Source organism: Bos javanicus, chromosome 9, assembly GCF_032452875.1.
Source record: "Bos javanicus breed banteng chromosome 9, ARS-OSU_banteng_1.0, whole genome shotgun sequence".
NCBI classification, from domain to species: Eukaryota; Metazoa; Chordata; class Mammalia; order Artiodactyla; family Bovidae; genus Bos; species Bos javanicus.
The window spans coordinates 65,741,424-65,758,751 of record NC_083876.1 but is presented as its reverse complement, the minus strand read 5'-3'; the positions used below and the strand labels follow the sequence as shown (position 1 = coordinate 65,758,751).

The 17,328-nt window shown below is 36.3% G+C and overlaps 1 protein-coding gene across 1 annotated transcript in view; it reads left to right on the top strand.

The window, feature by feature from the left end:
- Positions 1-16,476, top strand: part of THEMIS (thymocyte selection associated) — a 198,144-nt gene extending 181,668 nt beyond the window's left edge. Inside the window, exons 5-6 of the mRNA XM_061427928.1 lie at positions 2,432-2,567; positions 14,500-16,476. Of these exons, the coding sequence (XP_061283912.1) occupies positions 2,432-2,567; positions 14,500-14,531 (168 nt within the window). The 3' untranslated portion in view covers positions 14,532-16,476. The remainder of the gene's footprint in view (positions 1-2,431; positions 2,568-14,499) is intronic.
- The last annotated feature ends 852 nt before the right edge of the window (positions 16,477-17,328 follow it).

Here is a 17,328-nt window from a genome sequence, read left to right as displayed (position 1 = left end):
TAATTCAAAATCAGGAAAATATTTTTTTTCAAAGCTATGAGGTACTACACACTTGAAAATAATTTTAAAAATTCATATCAAATGATGGACTTAGCTTTTATGGGCTGTGGATGAGTCAAATATAAACAAGTACAGTGGCTTAATAAATATCAACAAGTACAGTTCTAGGTAATAAATATCAATATTCAAGCTTTGATCTTTTGAGTTGTCCCCATAGTACCATCAGGATTCCATCTTTTGTCATTACATTGGCCAGGCTTTTTGGCAAAGGCTTTGGCCAGTGTCAGCGTCAGGAACCTCATCTACAACGTAGGACCTGGTGGACCAGACCCAGAAGGAGGTCCAGCCCCATCCACCACTGCTGCCCCTACTGAGGGAAAGAGGTAGAAGCAAAGATAGAAGAATCTGAAGAGTCTGATGATGACAAGAGCTTTGGTCTTTTTGACTAAACCTCTTTAGTAACACATTCAATACAAAGCAGAGCTCTTAAAAAAAAGAAGGAATTTAAGAATTATCAACAAATGGCTTCTGTACTCTTCTACTGTACTCTTCTAATTCTCTGCTTAAATAGTTGGCAGAGATCTAAACATGGATCCCCAACTTCCGGGATCTAATGTCTGATGATCTGAGGTGGAGCTGATGTAATAATAATAGGAATAAAGCACACAATAAATGTAATGCCCTTTAATCATCCTGAAACCACTCCCCCTCACCCTGGTCCATGGAAAAATTGTCTCCCATGAAACCAGCCCCTGGTGACAAAAAAGTTGGGGATCACTGGTTTAAAAAATTATAACTGAACAACTTAGAGTCTGAGGCTATTCATATTTATGTTTATATTCTCCCAATGTTCCCAGTATCTGGGATACTAAATATAAATTGTTGTTGGATGTACCAGTTATCTATTGTCACACAATGCTGTTCATTCATCAGAAAAACTTAGTGGCATCCAGATAAAAACGTATTTTTCATGAGGCTCTGTAGTGCAGCTGACCTAAGTTAGTTTCAGCTGATCTGGTTGGGTTTGACCAAGTATTTAAGACTCTTCTAGCCATTAGTTGTCTCAACCAGGATTACTGGGGTAGCCTGACTCTAATTTCTGTCCTGTTCAACCTGCAGAAGTCTAGTCTGGGCATGTTCTCATGATGTAGGGGAAGGACACCAATGAGTAAAACCAACTGTGCAAGCATTTTCAACTGTGTCACATGTGTCAATTTCCTGTTGGTCTAGCAAAAGTCACATGGACAAATCAAAAGTCAGAGTAAGAAGGCAGTGCAAAATCATACAGGAAGGACATGGATACAGAGAGGAGCAAGAATTGGGGCCATTGGTACAACTGGTCCATTGAGTGAATACATAGATCAATGAGTGATGGAAGAGCACTGGACTAAGGGTTGGGAGACATATCCCTGAGGCTTGGCACTGTTCATTCTGTTAATCTGGGCATATTGTTTAATTATGATGGACCCTAATTTCCTTATTGGCTCTTCCCAAACTTTAAAAGCCTTTGATTCAAGCTTTTAATGACGTTTTAATGAATTTAATGCTGTATAGAGTCTATAAGAGAAACCTAAGGAAAGTTGTTCATTATCCTACTCTTTAGTGAACCAAAATGGCTAGTGTGGATGGGCAAAATTGATTGGCTACCTTTGACTCCATGAATCTCTGAATATTTTGTAATCATATCCAAACTGAAAGACTTCTAATCTGAATTTCAGTAAGGAGCAATGTGCTGAAAATTCAATTTCTTATTTAAATTGAAAATTCAATTTAGTGCTTGCTCCTCTCTGATGATTCTTTTGAAGCATACAGTATGTCAGGGCAACATCAGACACTATGACATTTCTTATATGTGAGATGTGTTTTAGAGTCCATTGATGTTTTACTTTAATAATTCGTTGTTATGATGAATTACCATTCTAAAATTGACTAGAGGAGCTTTGTCATACTTGGATAATGTTGATAAAAATGTGGGTTATTTTAAAGTAAATATTGTGATTAGTTTTATAATATAAAAGGTGTAGATAATAACAGAAGTGAAACCTGTTCTTCATTATACAATAAATAATTATGTAACATATAATGAAAGTCTGTATTACTAAATTATTAAGAGTAAAAATGAAGCAAACAATATTTTATAAGCTTCATAAGAAAGTAATGTACACAAATGGGTTTTGAAGATAATATTCTGTGTCTGAGAGGACTTGTTACTTGAATCACTTAGATTGCCTCAAAAATTCAACACCTAGATTACCAAAGTATATTGTTGAAGATATAATCTGTAACCCACTTTGACATATGGACTGTTTGATTTCAGATATACAGAAATAACTCGCCATATGATAAGTATCCTTGTCATACACTGGGTAGCATTTATTTTGGACTGATAATTTACTTGTAAAATCAATCACTCTGGTTTGTGTCATTTCAGAGTGTCCACGTAGACAGATCCAAGAAACTGTACTCAAATCAAGCTGGTCTGGACTCAAAAGTACCAGCTGGTTGTCAAAATGATTTGGCTGATCTGGAGAAAGAGAAGAGAAAGACTGCGGCAACTGCAGTAACAGGTACCAATGCAACCACCAGTTGGTTAAGCCTGTGATACTGGTTTTAACTGCCTTTATGACAAAGGCAAAATGTACAGATTCTTATTACCATTTTGTTTGGAATATATGACTCGATCAAAGCAACAGCCCGGACCTGTGAATCTCACTGAAATTTAGTTTTAAGTGAAGCATAATATTAAACACTCACATTGACAAAAGATCTGTTCATTGTTTGCTGTTGTTAGATTTTTCTTCTCATTTATGATTTTCATGCCCAAGGAAGTGTTTTTATTCTAATACTACTTGTATTATCATGACAATAATATTGCTATATGTTTGCTAGATTTAACAAGAAGGATTAATAGCTTGAGAAGAGGTCAAGATAATTGAGATGCTTTTAATTTTAGAAAGTGTCAGATGGGTAGCCTAATGCAGACTTGAATTATAATAGTTTAGTTTATAGAGACAGTGTTCTGATATTTTTCATCTCTACTAAAAGCAAAATAAGAACAAATGGACTTGTCAAGAAGTTGATAACATTCAATTAAGTTACCCAGACTAACTTCCATATTGTGGAAATCTGGGATAAGTTAGCAAGGGAAATGAGAATTTTCTTTCTTGGCAATATTTTTAAACACACCAAAGAAGCTCAATTTCTATTACACTTTATCTTTGAAACTTCACATTTCGTTTGTAGAAAAATTGAAACTGTAATTATGCTTAAGCATATGGTTTGTTCTTTTTCCCTCCTTATTTGATTTTGTAGCCAGCACTCTTTTTTCCTCCAAGGGCATGTAAAAGTCAAAATACTAGATATAAAGTCTCTGAAGTGTTTCTGCTCGAACTCTGACTGTGCAATCTGGGTTCTTTCATGTAGTTAACTTACTGGCTTCTGACACTCCTATAAAAATATCCCATAGAGCTTTTCTTATTACCTTTTCATTGACTCTTTCTGAATGATAAAAATGAAATTCTGTAAAGGGCTTTGAAAACCATGCATATTGCAATTCCTCCAAATTTCAAATACTAACCAAGTGTGACTATAAAAGAAACAACTACTGCAGTGAAAATTGGCTGCAGTGTGCTGAGTCTCAGGCTATTATTAATTCATCGGAAACTATTTTTTTCCTTAAGATTATGGATCCTAAAAAGTACAAGATAACACAATTGCTGAGATCATAGTTTTTGTTTCAATCATTGGAAAACTTATTATCTGATCTTCCCCTGTATGTGAATCTTCCTGGGATGCTATATGAGAGTTCCAGGTTTGTGCTGTGAATGAATCAGTGCAGAGTATGATACAGACCAGGGTAGGGACTGCTTTGAACCTATTGCCTGTTAGTGATGGTTTAAGAAAAAAGAGGACCTGGAATTAAAGTGATGGTCCTAGGCAAGTGAGACTTACTAACTTTACTCAAGAGAGTAAAATGAAATCTGCTTTATTACATTAATTTCAACAAGAATTTATTTAAAAACTACACAGTATGTGTCTGGGCAATATTTGCAATTGCTTTCCCATTTGAAATTACAATAAATTGTAGAGTCTACCTTCACTGTGAATTATAATTGTATGACAGTTCCATAATAAGAATACAAAAGTAAAGCAGAAATATAATTCTTCAAAATTCACTTTTGTGAAACTTCATATATTTTCTTCATTAAAAAGAGGCTCTTTAATCTATGTGTGTGTTGATAGCTCAGACGTATCCAACTCTTGCTACCCCATGGACTATAGTCCACCAGGCTTCTCTATCCATGGGATTCTCCAGGCAAGAATACTGGAGTGGATTGCCATCTCCTTCTCCAGGGGATCTTCCCAATGCAGGTATCAAACCCAGGTGTCCTGTATTGCAAGGAGATTCTTTACCATCTAAGCCACCAGGGAAGCCCCTTTGGATCTATACTTAACATTTACTGTACTTTGAATGAGTAGCTCATCTGTGAATATTCATTAACTACCTGATAGTTCAGGATGGACAAATCATACTCCTTCTGAGTTTTCTCCTCTTTTTAAATTTTAGACACAAGTCAGTCATTTCCTAAATTCTCTTCGGGTGAGAATGGCAGTTTTAGAGTCTCTGCAGCGTATTGCAGAGAAAACAAAGCAAAACCAAACAAAACCTTATTAAGACAGGGGAGCTGCTTCTCCAGTTTTGCTCCTTCTGGACACCCAGACCTTCTTCTTTCAGTTAGATGAAGTGGAACCATTTCAGATCTGTATCTAATAATTATACTGAAGGGAATTATTTATTTTGAAATTCACTACAGACGACTAGAAGATTCGCTCTAAATGGCTGAACACATAGTGTAATGAGAGTTTGCTCTGTTGTGGCCGGGAGCACAGGAAATTCTGCCACAGGATCGGTGCTGTCAGTCCCAGCTCCTCTTCACTTAAGAAGCTGATGAAAATACCACACCAGATCTCAAGGGTGACCCTCCTCTCTGGATCCTCGATTCGCTCTGGCTGTTCGACAAGGCCCATATCTTATTTAGGGAACATCATTATTAAGTCCGCACATTGTTTTGTCCATAAATTACCAAAAGAACAGTTCTCTGAAAGTAGGATGATTACGTAGTTAACTTTTGGATTCTGAACCTAAGACTAAACGTTAAATGTTGGCTACTGCATTCACCAGCTGTGTACCACAGACAATTTGCTAACATCTCTATCTCTTTATTTGTAAAGTTGGGTTAATAATAGTGCTATACTACAGGCTATTTCAATGACTACATTAGATAAAATAGGTTAAAATTAGTATGTCTGCATGCTAAGCCGCTTCAGTTGTATCTGACTATTTGCAATGCTATGGACAGTAGCTGGCCAGGCTCCTCTGTCCGTGGGATTTTCCCATGCTGTACATGCTAGCTGCAAGAATACTGGAGTGGATTGCCATGCTCTCCTCCAGGGGATCTTCCAAACCCAGGGACTGAACCTGCATCTCTTAAGTCTCTTGCATTGGCAGGCAGGTTCTTTACCACTAGCACCACCTGAGAAGCCCAAAGTTAGTATAGTACATAATACACTCCAGTTGAATTATGGCTATTATAATTAGTGTCTGCATATTTATGAGTTGATAGCTAAGGAAAATTTTGCCTCCTGACTGTATATTTTGCAAAGTCCTGGCTCTTACCACTTGATATGTCTCTTATAGTCTCTGAGTTTCTATCCATAGTATTTCCCTTTGAGAATTCTATCCTCTTGGGAATTTCATGGCCTCTATGAATCTTATGTACATGAAAAGTGATTAGAAATCTTTTGGAGATGTGTCACTGAATCCTCTGAATCTTTGAAGCAATGCGATCCTACAGAGACATGGAAGCCTTGAGCCTCCCTAAAGGACCCCTCCACCTCCTTACCCCAGCTGCAGTAGCTCAAGAAGAGCACAGTTTCCATGGTTAATCAGTGACAGCACTATTTTTGAAGAGATAACATGTGTTAAGTGCAAGTGTTTGTTTTGAGCTACTTATTTCACATCCAGTTTCCAGGGTAGACTTGCATATGGAAAGTTTATTGAGAAGTGTTTTGTGGAACAGCACATAGGTTGAGGAATGAAAGCAGGTCTGGACAGACAGAGAAGTGAAATCATAATGGAGTCACAAGAAAGACCTCAGCTGATGGCACAGGGCACTGTGGAACTGGTGTGGCTCTTCTGAGTTGTCTGTGTTAGGACAAGGGGGCCAGGTTTTCATGGCCCCCGCTTCAGTCCATCATTGGGTTTGGCTGCCTTTGGAAAGGGGACATGACCGTGGGCAAGTGGCTTCCTTCATCCCAGGGCAAAGTTGTTTGGTACCAGAGGATTATCACATAGTTGTGAGAAGGATCTGGTTATTGTGTAGGTCACACATTAATTGCAGAGATTTCTTCTGGTGATCTGACTGGCTAAACAGAAGAACGGTTTTCTTTTTTCCTCTTTATATATTTGGTTTTACCCTATGTAAATGTTCTCTATTGAGTAAATTTTATACTCTTCTGATCAACATTCTCTAATTAGAAATTTCCTTGCTTTTGAAGCTCCAACTATATTCTGATTATCCTACATCTTTATATTAAACCCAAGCCACGACTCACCCTCCATTAGTTAGACTTGTCAAGTAGTGAGAAGATCCCTGGGCCAGAAAACAAAATGCAGGGACAGTAAGGTCTAGGTCCAGTGCTGTACATGCTAGCTGCACAGCCTTTCACAGGGCATTCCATTTTTCTGAATTATATTTTCCTCATCAAAATATGAGATGCCCCAGGTAATTTTGATGTCCTTTCAGTTCTAAAAGCATGTGATTAGACGGCCTTTTTTGATATCATAGAGTCATGACACTATGATAAGTTAAGACTTTCATCTCTAAGTTAAGATTCACTTAGAAACAATTCACCACATCTAGAAACATAACTTATGGTAAATCAAACAGATAAGAGGAAACAAGTTTCATGGAAAAGCTTTTCATTAAGGTCATGGCAGAAGGTAGAAAGAAAGAATGGATTTATAAGAAGATAAAGAATTCTTTATACTGAGCTTTAATTCAATGTTAATGTTTACTCTAAACTTCAGATTTTACTTATATGTTGGGAATCAAAGCATAGGAACTTCTCTATAAAACTGTTTGAGAATTAAATAAGGTGAGGGTTCCATTTTAAAGACCTTGACTGAATGACTGAATATATGTTATTTAAAGGTAGGCACTTTAGAAATAATAAAATATATCCTTGTTTTTCAGTTTTATTAAATGCAGACTTCAATAATTCATTGTTATTCTAGATAATATGTAATTTTAAGCTCAATAATTACTTTTACTCCTAACGACAAGAAAATCATTGTTTAAGATAGCGAATAATTTCAAACTGATAATCCAAAAATCTGGTATATCTTTTGTCCTTCTACTTAACATCAGTGCAGATTTTTCATAATATAAACAAAATAATGACACCAGTAGAAAATCTCACATTTCCAGGGAATACTGTTTTCAGTTTAGAAATACTGACAGCCTAAAGTAAAACATTATAAGTCTGCTCTTCCTTTTATAGCAACCTATTAATATTTCCCTCTTTTTGGAAGGTTTAAATGTTGAAGAATATCCTGGAAGGAGAACCCACAGTCATTTCTTTCTTTGAACAATTCTGAAACATCATTTCCTATTAGGCAGTTGTGTGAGTACTGACAGCCTTGCCCCTCTTCTTCCCTAGAGATTAATTTATTTCCTGCAGTGCTTGCTCTTCATGGAAAATCTGACTTGTCAGCCTTCACCAATGGGAGATCTCATCAGCAGAATGTTAATTATAAAAGCAAAACTATATACCATATTGAAAGGGAAAAAACAGTTCTCCAGGCAATTCAACTTTTTGTTTTCTTTTCTCTCCACTTCATCCTCTCCTCAGACTGTGCCTCAGTAGGAACATTATCTACTGGGGAAACATTCTGCGAGATGGTGGGGTATAGAGGAAATGTGTAGGCTTTGCCACCAGACAGACCCAAGACTGAATTCTAATTCAAAGAATGTTGAATTTCTTTGGGATTTGGTTTCTTTATCTGAAAACTAAACATAAAAATGCCTGCCTCATATGAAATTATATAATGAGACTGGCAGAGAGTAGACACTAGAAAATTATTCGTATTACCATAGTCTTTGTTTAGCATCTACTGCATATTGACTGGTGTGGCATAATAGTAACCATGTCACATGTTAATCTATTAGAGATTTGAAGAAATATATCTTTCAGCTTTAGGTGTTAGGCATATGAGATGAAGACACCTTATTGAGATGGCCTGTTTGAAACTTTACTCTTCATTTCCTTTCTCTTCTCATCACCACTCACACTTTTCATAATGCTCACTAGATACTTATAAACTTATTTTTTTTTTCAAAAGTCAGTTCTTAAAAAATTAAAAGGTGTTTGCTAATAGTTTTAGACCTATCTATTCAGGTTGGAAACTGTGTTTGAGTTTACTAAAAGTTATTTCTCTAAAATTGTCAGTTTCTGCTTGCTTACATCTCAGAAACAAAGTTTTGGTGAATTAAGTCTTGAGACAAAGAAGATTGTCAGCAAAGGCGGTGGCAGCAAAGTAGAGATAAAGTTGAGAGATACAAAATGAAGAAACAAAATAAATTATTTTAAGTCCAGGATGATCACTCTTTCAGTAGTATGATTACAATTAACAAATCTGTTTAAGTATATTCACTTTTTTATTGTTTCCCCCACATGGTTTTATAATTTGTGTATAACACTAGAAAGAAAACCAATTAAAGCAAGTGTATCATTTTCTGTGATAAAATAGGAAAAAGATGTCACAATGTAAACTCATAATAAGTGAGACCTGCTACAGGGCTCCTACAGCAGACGGGAGTTCTGTGCACAGAGCAAAGAAAAGTGCTATTCTTTCACATGGCAAAGTAATATTTTTCTTAATGACCAGTGACAGTATTTTAACTTGGGTAGACCAAGGGATTGGATCTGTATGTTGATCTTTGCCTTTGACCTTTATAGAGTCATATGCACATCATTAATTGATCCTTTTTAATGGTAAATGCATTTTTTGAAACTATAGAGTTTTCTTAAAAATAATGAACTTTTGAGCCTCTCCCCAATTTCCTAATTTTCCTTATTAATAACTTCTAATCTTATCATTTTAAATTTCCTTTCCCTTTTTTTCCTAACCTTTTTTTTCTTATTGGCAAAGGACTTTCTTTTACCTATTATTTCAATCAATTCTGTTTTTTATTTTATTCACAAGGCCCATCTTTAATTTGGCCAATAAATTAAGCAAAGCAAAAAGGAACAGATAACTTTGAAAATTTGTCTCAGTGAGTCTCTAAGTTCTTGTACATAAAATGGTCATTTAATGAGCATGTTAAAAATACATATTCTTGGGATTTTTTCTCTCTAGTAGTGTTGACAACCTCTGGTGGGTTATATGCATCCCATTGCCTGTTATTGTACTGCCCTCAAGCTAAGAATATTTGTCTTTTTTATTTTTCAACCACTTAAAAATATTTTAAGATATTTAAGATAAAATACATATTTAAAATAAAATATTTATCAGATATTTTCTGACACATGAAAATTACCTGAAATTCAAATTTCAATTTTTATATAAAGTATTACTGCAACAGAGCCACACTTTTTCACGTGCACATTGTCTGTAGCTGCTTTTGTGCTGTATCAGCAGAATTGAGTAGTTTTGACCAAGACCATATGTAAAGCCTAAAATTTTTACGATTTGGCCCTCTAGAAGGAAACTTTGCTAACCCCTGCTCTAGAGAGTCTGATTCAGAAGTTCTCAAGAAAGAACGGTAATTGAATTGATTGCAACATGTGTTTAGGTGATTGTTATACTGAGGTCTGACGACACTTTGAAAGGTAATACAGTAGGAAAATTATGAACAACCTGTCTCTACTTCTCCCCTTCTCTTCACCTACTCCATCAGCAATTCCTATTGGCTTTATCCTCAAACAGTATCTAGAATTTATCTTTTTTGTTTTTTCACCTAGTTCACTGCCATCAACTTTGTCCAAGCCATCATCATCTTTCATCTGGATTCTTGTATTAGCTTCCTAACTAGTCAATCTGCTTCTGCCCTTGCCTCAGTATCCTCCATTCTCAACAGGCCAGCCAGAGTGAATGTGTTAAAACCTTAATCTAATCATGTAACTCTTTTCTTCAGAATCCTCCAGGGATCTCTCCACTTCTGTCTACCTTGGCCTCCCAGCTGCATCTCAGAAACCCTAGGGGTACTCCATCCTCAACACACCACAGGCTATTTTCTCTAAGTGGCATAGTCTTTCCCCTAGAAATTTGCATGTCTTTTGAGATTTTTTTTTTTAACTTTACATAATTGTATTAGTTTTGCCAAATATCAAAATGAATCCACCACAGGTATACATGTGTTCCCCATCCTGAACCCTCTTCCTTCCTCCCTCCCCATACCATCCCTCTGGGTCGTCCCAGTGCACTAGCCCCAAGCATCCAGTATCGTGCATCGAGCCTGGACTGGCATCTCGTTTCATACATGATATTTTACATGTTTCAATGCCATTCTCCCAAATCTTCCCACCCTCTCCCTCTCCCAGAGTCCATAAGACTGTTCTATACATCAGTGTCTCTTTTGCTGTCTCGTACACAGGGTTATTGTTACCATCTTTCTAAATTCCATATATATGCGTTAGTATACTGTATTGGTGTTTTTCCTTCTGCATGTCTTTTATCTTCGTCTCATTTAGGTCTTTCCTTAGCCATTACCTTCTTGGCAATTCCTTTCATGAACACCTTATTTGAAATTGTAATCTCTTCATAGGGGTCTACTGATCTCCTTTATGCCATCTCACATGCTGCACACCTTGCTTCGTTATTTTGATTATGGGCCATCTTCCCCACATGTGGGCTCCATGAGGATAGGAATTTTTATCCATTTGCTCTGTCCTTAGATTTAAAAGAGTTCCTGGCTTACTGCCAGTTCTCAATAAATATTTCTTGAATAGAGAAATGAAGCCCAGACTCCTGTTCTGTTTGACAGATTATGTGTGACAACTATCAAACGTGCAAAAACAATTGCCAGGAGTATAAGTCTCATCTTTGAAAACTGACATAATATCTTGTAACCACCACAGATGAGAAGAAGAATAAATTTGTATCATTTGCTTTTTTCCCTCTCAACCAGTAACTTAGACAAAAGATGCTAAAGGAAAGTAAGTAGAGGAAGGGTACATGGGTGAAAATTCAGTTGAAGATGTTTGGAAGAGATTCTAGAAAGTTTCACAAAAAAGTGCTTCTTAGAGCAGGTAGATGTGGTTATTGCAAGTTTTACTTTTCAACATAAGGTTGAGCAGTTTGAGGAAAAGGACACTCAAAGTTCTCAAAAGGGAAAATTCAGGGCATGACTAGCCTTGGTTCAGTTAACTGTTTGGGAAAAATCAGCTTTATAAGAGAATGTAAAGTTGGTGATGGACGGGGAGGCCTGGCGTGCTGCAGTTCATGGTGTCACAAAGAGTCGGACACTACTGAGTGACTGAACTGAACTGAACTGAAAGCATTTTTAGATATATCCGAACTGGATTCCTCAAAAATCAGATGAAATGGAGATTTTCTTTGACTTTAATACTCTCATTCAAAAAATATCTCAACTAATCTTACATATTTTTAAACCTTCATTTTGTGGATTAAACAGTCATCTGTTCTCACATAGATGTTGACTATTGAAGAACTATTCTGACTATTGAAGAACACATTTTTGAGAGGAAAACAAAACAAAATAAAACTTCATTCTGTTTCTGTTCTTCTGTGGATGAAGTATTTGGCTTGAACTCTCAGGAACTGAGTGTACATGATTCCACAGCCTCCAGTTAACACCATCATCTAAGTAATTATGAATTTTCAAAAATAGTCAGTATTCAATTCAAGGTAAGAAACATCACCTCCAAATTAATTTGGTGACATTTTCCAAAGGAGTGGTCGATGAATGCCAAAAGGTTTGATAGCTTTAAATCAATGTGAATTTTAAAACCTAAATAATTGTCAGAAAAATCAGTTCCTTCACATTTTGAGAATTCTTGCAACTTAATTCAATAAAGAATAAAGTTTCTATTCAACATGAAATCAGCTGTGTCTTAACTTCAGCTGGCCATTAAAGCACAGGCATCATTGAGGGGATCCCCGCCCTGGGTGGAAGAAGGGGCTAATTCAGGCAGAGAGAGGCAACTTATAAGGTCCCTTCCAAAACTAAGATTGTTGAAATCCTATTATTTTACATTGAGATAATTTAATTATTTTAATTCCTCCCCTCCCATTTTTCTGCTTAACTCTGTACTATCTTAAATCAATTTATTGACAAGGGAAAGTAAGACTAATAACTGTCAAGATGACAGATTGAACTTTCAAGCTACAGGTTTGTGTGACTATGAGATAGTAATAGCAAGTAATATTTCTGTTGCACTTTACATTTTACAAAGCACTTGCAGGTCCGTTATTGCATTTGATGTTTCCTCAATGCTATGATTCTCTTATTGCTACCAAAACTTACTCACTTGTAAGAAAATGGAATTCAGAGATTTCTCAAGACACACAGCCAGTAAATCTTAGAATCAGGATTCAGATCGAGTTCTTCAGATTGTTTCTCTGTACTGCAGTGTATCTGTTTCATTTGCCCTCCCCAGCCTCTCCCCTTAGGAAAAGCTATGCTGTCAGGGAGAAATTTGGTTGTTATTCCTTTTTGCAGATAAAGTCACAAAGATAGTCTGTGGTGGAAGTGGGGATTATATCTGGGCATACTGCCTAAGAATCCTGTGTTCTTTTATCTATAATGTATATTCCACAGTATGTAGTTTTATTGCTGTTTGTGATAAAAGGAAGACATGAAAATCTAAAGGCAGCAGTTGGGGATGGTGGATGATGAGGAGAGTGAAATCAAAGAGAGCATGGGGTCTAGACGATCTTTCTCTCATCCGACCCCACCTTCCAGCCCCCAGCCTCACTTAGCACTGAGGGGGAGTTGATGGAAGAAAATAAATTTAGGCCGTTAGGGGAATTAGTATGATGTGTGGAGAAATTCCACTTTTTTCTGCTTTGACATCCCCTTTCTTTTTTTCCAGTAAGTCTGTGAACTCCTCAGAGATCACAGACTGTATGTTTTGTCCTTATATTTTACACAGATAGTAAAACTAGGTAACAGTTGATGAAACAGTAAAACTCTTTATTGCAAAATATAAAACTTTTACATTTATTGACTCATTTGATCTTTGTCATAACCCTGTAAGATAGGCATTATTGTCCCTTCCCCCGACCTTGTTTTCAAAGATGAGGAAATAAGGTACACAAAGGTTAAGTAACTTCCTTAAGGTTATAGAGCCAGTGTGTAGTAGAAAAGGAAGGAAGAAAGAAGGAATGAAGGGAAGAAGAGGAAGAGGGAGGAGAGGAGAGAGGAAGGCAAGAAGGAAGGGAGGAAGAAAGGAAGGAAGCAGAGGAGAAGGGAGGCAGGAAGGGAGGTAGGGAGGAAGTCATAGGCTAATGAACGCTCAGGGGCAACAACCTCAGAGAGTTCCTCTCCAGGTCCACGAGGCTAAGCACTTACTAATAGATCATTAGTGCAATGAGGAGTGCACAAGTGAAAGAAATGATCAGTTTTCTGTCCTGTTTGACCATTATAGTTCACGCCATTAGAATTTTTTTTTATGCCCCATGCTCCACAAAGCCATAATGAAAAGAAGCGTCCATCTTCCCTGAACACAGACAGAGTGCAGGGTAGCTTCCTTTCCTTGAGAATGTGACATGATGTCTTTTTTAAAAAAATTAATTAATTTATTTTAATTGGAGGCTAGTTACTTTACAATATTGTAGTGGTTTTTGCCATACATTGACATGAATCAGCCATGGGTGTATATGATGTCTTAACGTCAAGTCTGTGCACATGTTCATTAGAAACTCGAGATTGTACAGCTTTTGCTTGAGACCTGTTGGCTTTTTTCATTTAACATTATAGGTACCCTTTTCTCCTCCACTAGATTTGAACTCCAGTGCATAGCCACTGTGTCACAGCTGAGGTGATAGGTCTGCAATTGGACATTTTTTAGAGCACAATCAAGCTCTAGCCTCTTACTAGCTGTGTGATTGCTAGGCAAGTCTCTTAACTTCACCTTGGAGTCAGGTTTTTGCTTTACATTACCAGATAAAAGAGTTTTTACAAGCATAAACTAAAACACAAAGAAAAGCACATTGTAAACTGAAAGACACTTAACAAATTTAATGTATTATCTCACAGAAATATCTACTTTGTTTTTGAAGGGTTAATGTTAGTTCCTGGAGTTTGGGGTTTTTTGTTTGTTTTGTTTTGGTTCTTATTTTGTTCTCAGTTCTCAAAAAATTTACAGGCAGGTGAGTGTCCTACAAACAGTACTTGAAAGCAAGTAGTTTCTTTCTTGACTATTTCTAATACATGTTTCTGATGGACCCCTCTTAATCTTTTTTTCTTACAGAAATCTTCAAAACTGAAGAACATAAAAAATAACGAGATGTGACAGAAGCCACTTGGGCAGTGAACATAAATGTTGCAATGTAAAAGCAAACCTAGCCTTCTAGCTGAAAAAAATAGCCCCGAAAGGAGTCTGGGCCATTGCAAAGGCAAAGACAACATTAAAAGTTTTAACAGATAAAACTTAAAGAGCAACATAGGATATAAAATTCACAGTCTATTCTGCTGTGCTAAAATCTACATGTATTTTTTTAATTGTTTCTTGGGACATGTTTATTTAATGTGCACATTTTTTTGTGGTTTCTATTCCCACTACTGACAATTAAGCAATTGAAAATTACTTTTATACTTTAGTTTCTTAGTGAAAAATTTTAAAATAGGATAAAAGCTCACCAAATATCTTCACTTTCCTTAGAATTTGTTTTGCCATTTTTTAGTGTTATCATTATTGTTAAAAATAACAAAAAATAATTATATGAGAGTGATCTAAAATAACTAGGTTTCAAGTCAATATATGGCAAAACCAATACAATATTGTAAAGTAAAATAAATAAATTAATTAAAAATAAATAAATTTTTTAAATTTTTAATAAATAAATAAAATAACCAGGTTTCTTATGTGATTCCCTTGGAGCTGTGGAAATAAGTTTAACTTCACATTTTCATTTAGTTTTAGAAACATATAGTGAAAAATGTGTTTGACACTTGACAGTCAAAACACTGTGAGTTACAGGAAGTTCCCATAACTTTTTCGCCTGTGCCTTAATAACCAGAGTTCATTACTGCAATATCACCAAAGACCTGATAATATGCTTTATTAATTTAGGTACTGTACACTAGATAACCCTTTAGATACATGTTTATTAGGATTGTATGGAAGCCAATTCATTTATATATCATTTATGTTGTAAGTATACAGGGACAACATTGTTTTGCCTCTAACAAAATGACATGACAGAGAATTGTACAGGAATTATGCATGTGTGCTGTTTTGTTCAATTCTTGTGACCCCATAGACTATAGCCTGCCAGGCTCCTCTGCCATGGAATTTTCCAAGCAAGAATTTTCCTGGGGTGGTTTGCCATTTACTCCTTCAGTGGATCTTCCCGATCCAGGGATCAAACCCGTGTCTCCTGCATCTCCTGCATTGGCAGGCAGATTCTTGAGCACTGAGCCACCTGGGAAGCCATACAGGTATTATACAGGAATTTAATTGCCAACTTTGGACTTGGTGCATAGATCGTGCTGTAGACAAAAATATAGGTAATCTCATATCTCCTAATTATTTTATATTATGTATAGAAATTATTCACTCTTTTAGTACTAGTTTATGAAGACAAATCATGAAACAACTTTTCAACAGAAAAAAAATTACAATGAGAAATTTTTCATAAATGCTTATATTCTGACTTAACTTGCTTCTCTGTACCTTTTTTTTCTTCCTTTTTAAGTGGAAATGGATCCTGATTTCCAGTACCCTAAGGATTATTGGGTATGATTTGATATGGTAATATTTGTTATTTATGATTTCTGAATTTTTCTGATGCTTCACTTTTAAGTATTTTCATTGTTTGTGCACATAAAAACAAAAACTTTTAAAAAGATTATGTCCCCACATTTGATTATTGAAGTCCACTGAGAATCCTTTCTCAACAACTTTGGCAAATTCTTGAAACTCACAAACCAGTTTGTTAATTTTCAAATAATAATGGTTAGTATTTTTATATGTTATATGAGAACAGTTAAGTCTGTACTTTTAGTAAGTATAATTCTTTGATTAGAAATTCAAGAGAATGCATGTCTTAGTTCAGTTGTAAATCATCAAGAGCTATCTAGTGGAAATCATATATAACATTTCTAATAATGCAAGTCCTTTTATGTACTGTGTTTCTGGCTTTCTTGAATTTGAAAGATGTAATATACTTCATGATCACCTATGGAAGATTTTGGGAGACTGAAAATAAAGTTTGTTTTGCATGTGTGTATGTTCTCTGTCATGTTTAACAACTATCATCTTGTAAAAAATAAAATATTCTTTAACTAGGATTGAAATCAGTTCTTCAAGGAAAAGTTTACCTGGGTTGACATCCCAGGTGGCACTGCGGTAAAGACCACCGGCCAACACAGGAGATGCAAGAGATACAGGTTCCATCCCTGGGTCAGGGAGATCCTCTGGAGTAGGAAATAGCAGCCCACTTCAGTATTCATGGCCAGGAAAATTCCCTGGACAAAGGAGCCTGGCAGGCTACAGTCCATGGGGTCACAAAGAGTCAGACACGAGTACACAAACATGCTTGAAACATGTTTACCTGTGTTAAAGAAGCCAGGAGAAGTGAGGTAATTACTCCTCACTCTGCCACCCACAACCAAGGACCTATAGGCCTGAGCTCAGCCATGTCTAACTCTTGGAGACCCCATAGACTGTTGCCCAACAGGTTTCTGTGTCCATAGGATTAACCCAGCAAGAATACTGGACTGGGTTGCCATTTCCTAATCCGAGGGATCTTCGCCCAGAGATAGAACACACATCTCCTGCAGCTCTTGCATTGCAGGCCATTTCTTTATCACTGAGCCATCTGGGAAGCCCATAGTGCTGAGCACAATGATCAAATTTCACAGTATGATGGGGCTGCATAGATAGATGCCAAGACCTCCAATAATCAATGCTGCCTTCTTGCTAACTGAATTAAACAATCTGGGGAAGGGAATGGAAAGGGGGTGAGAAATGAAGAAAGAAAGGTGTTCTTTGAGACATGTTTGGTTTTTATAACCAAGACTTTAATATAAAAAGTATTTGTTTTAAGATCAAAGTCAGTATTAATGAGACTTTTGA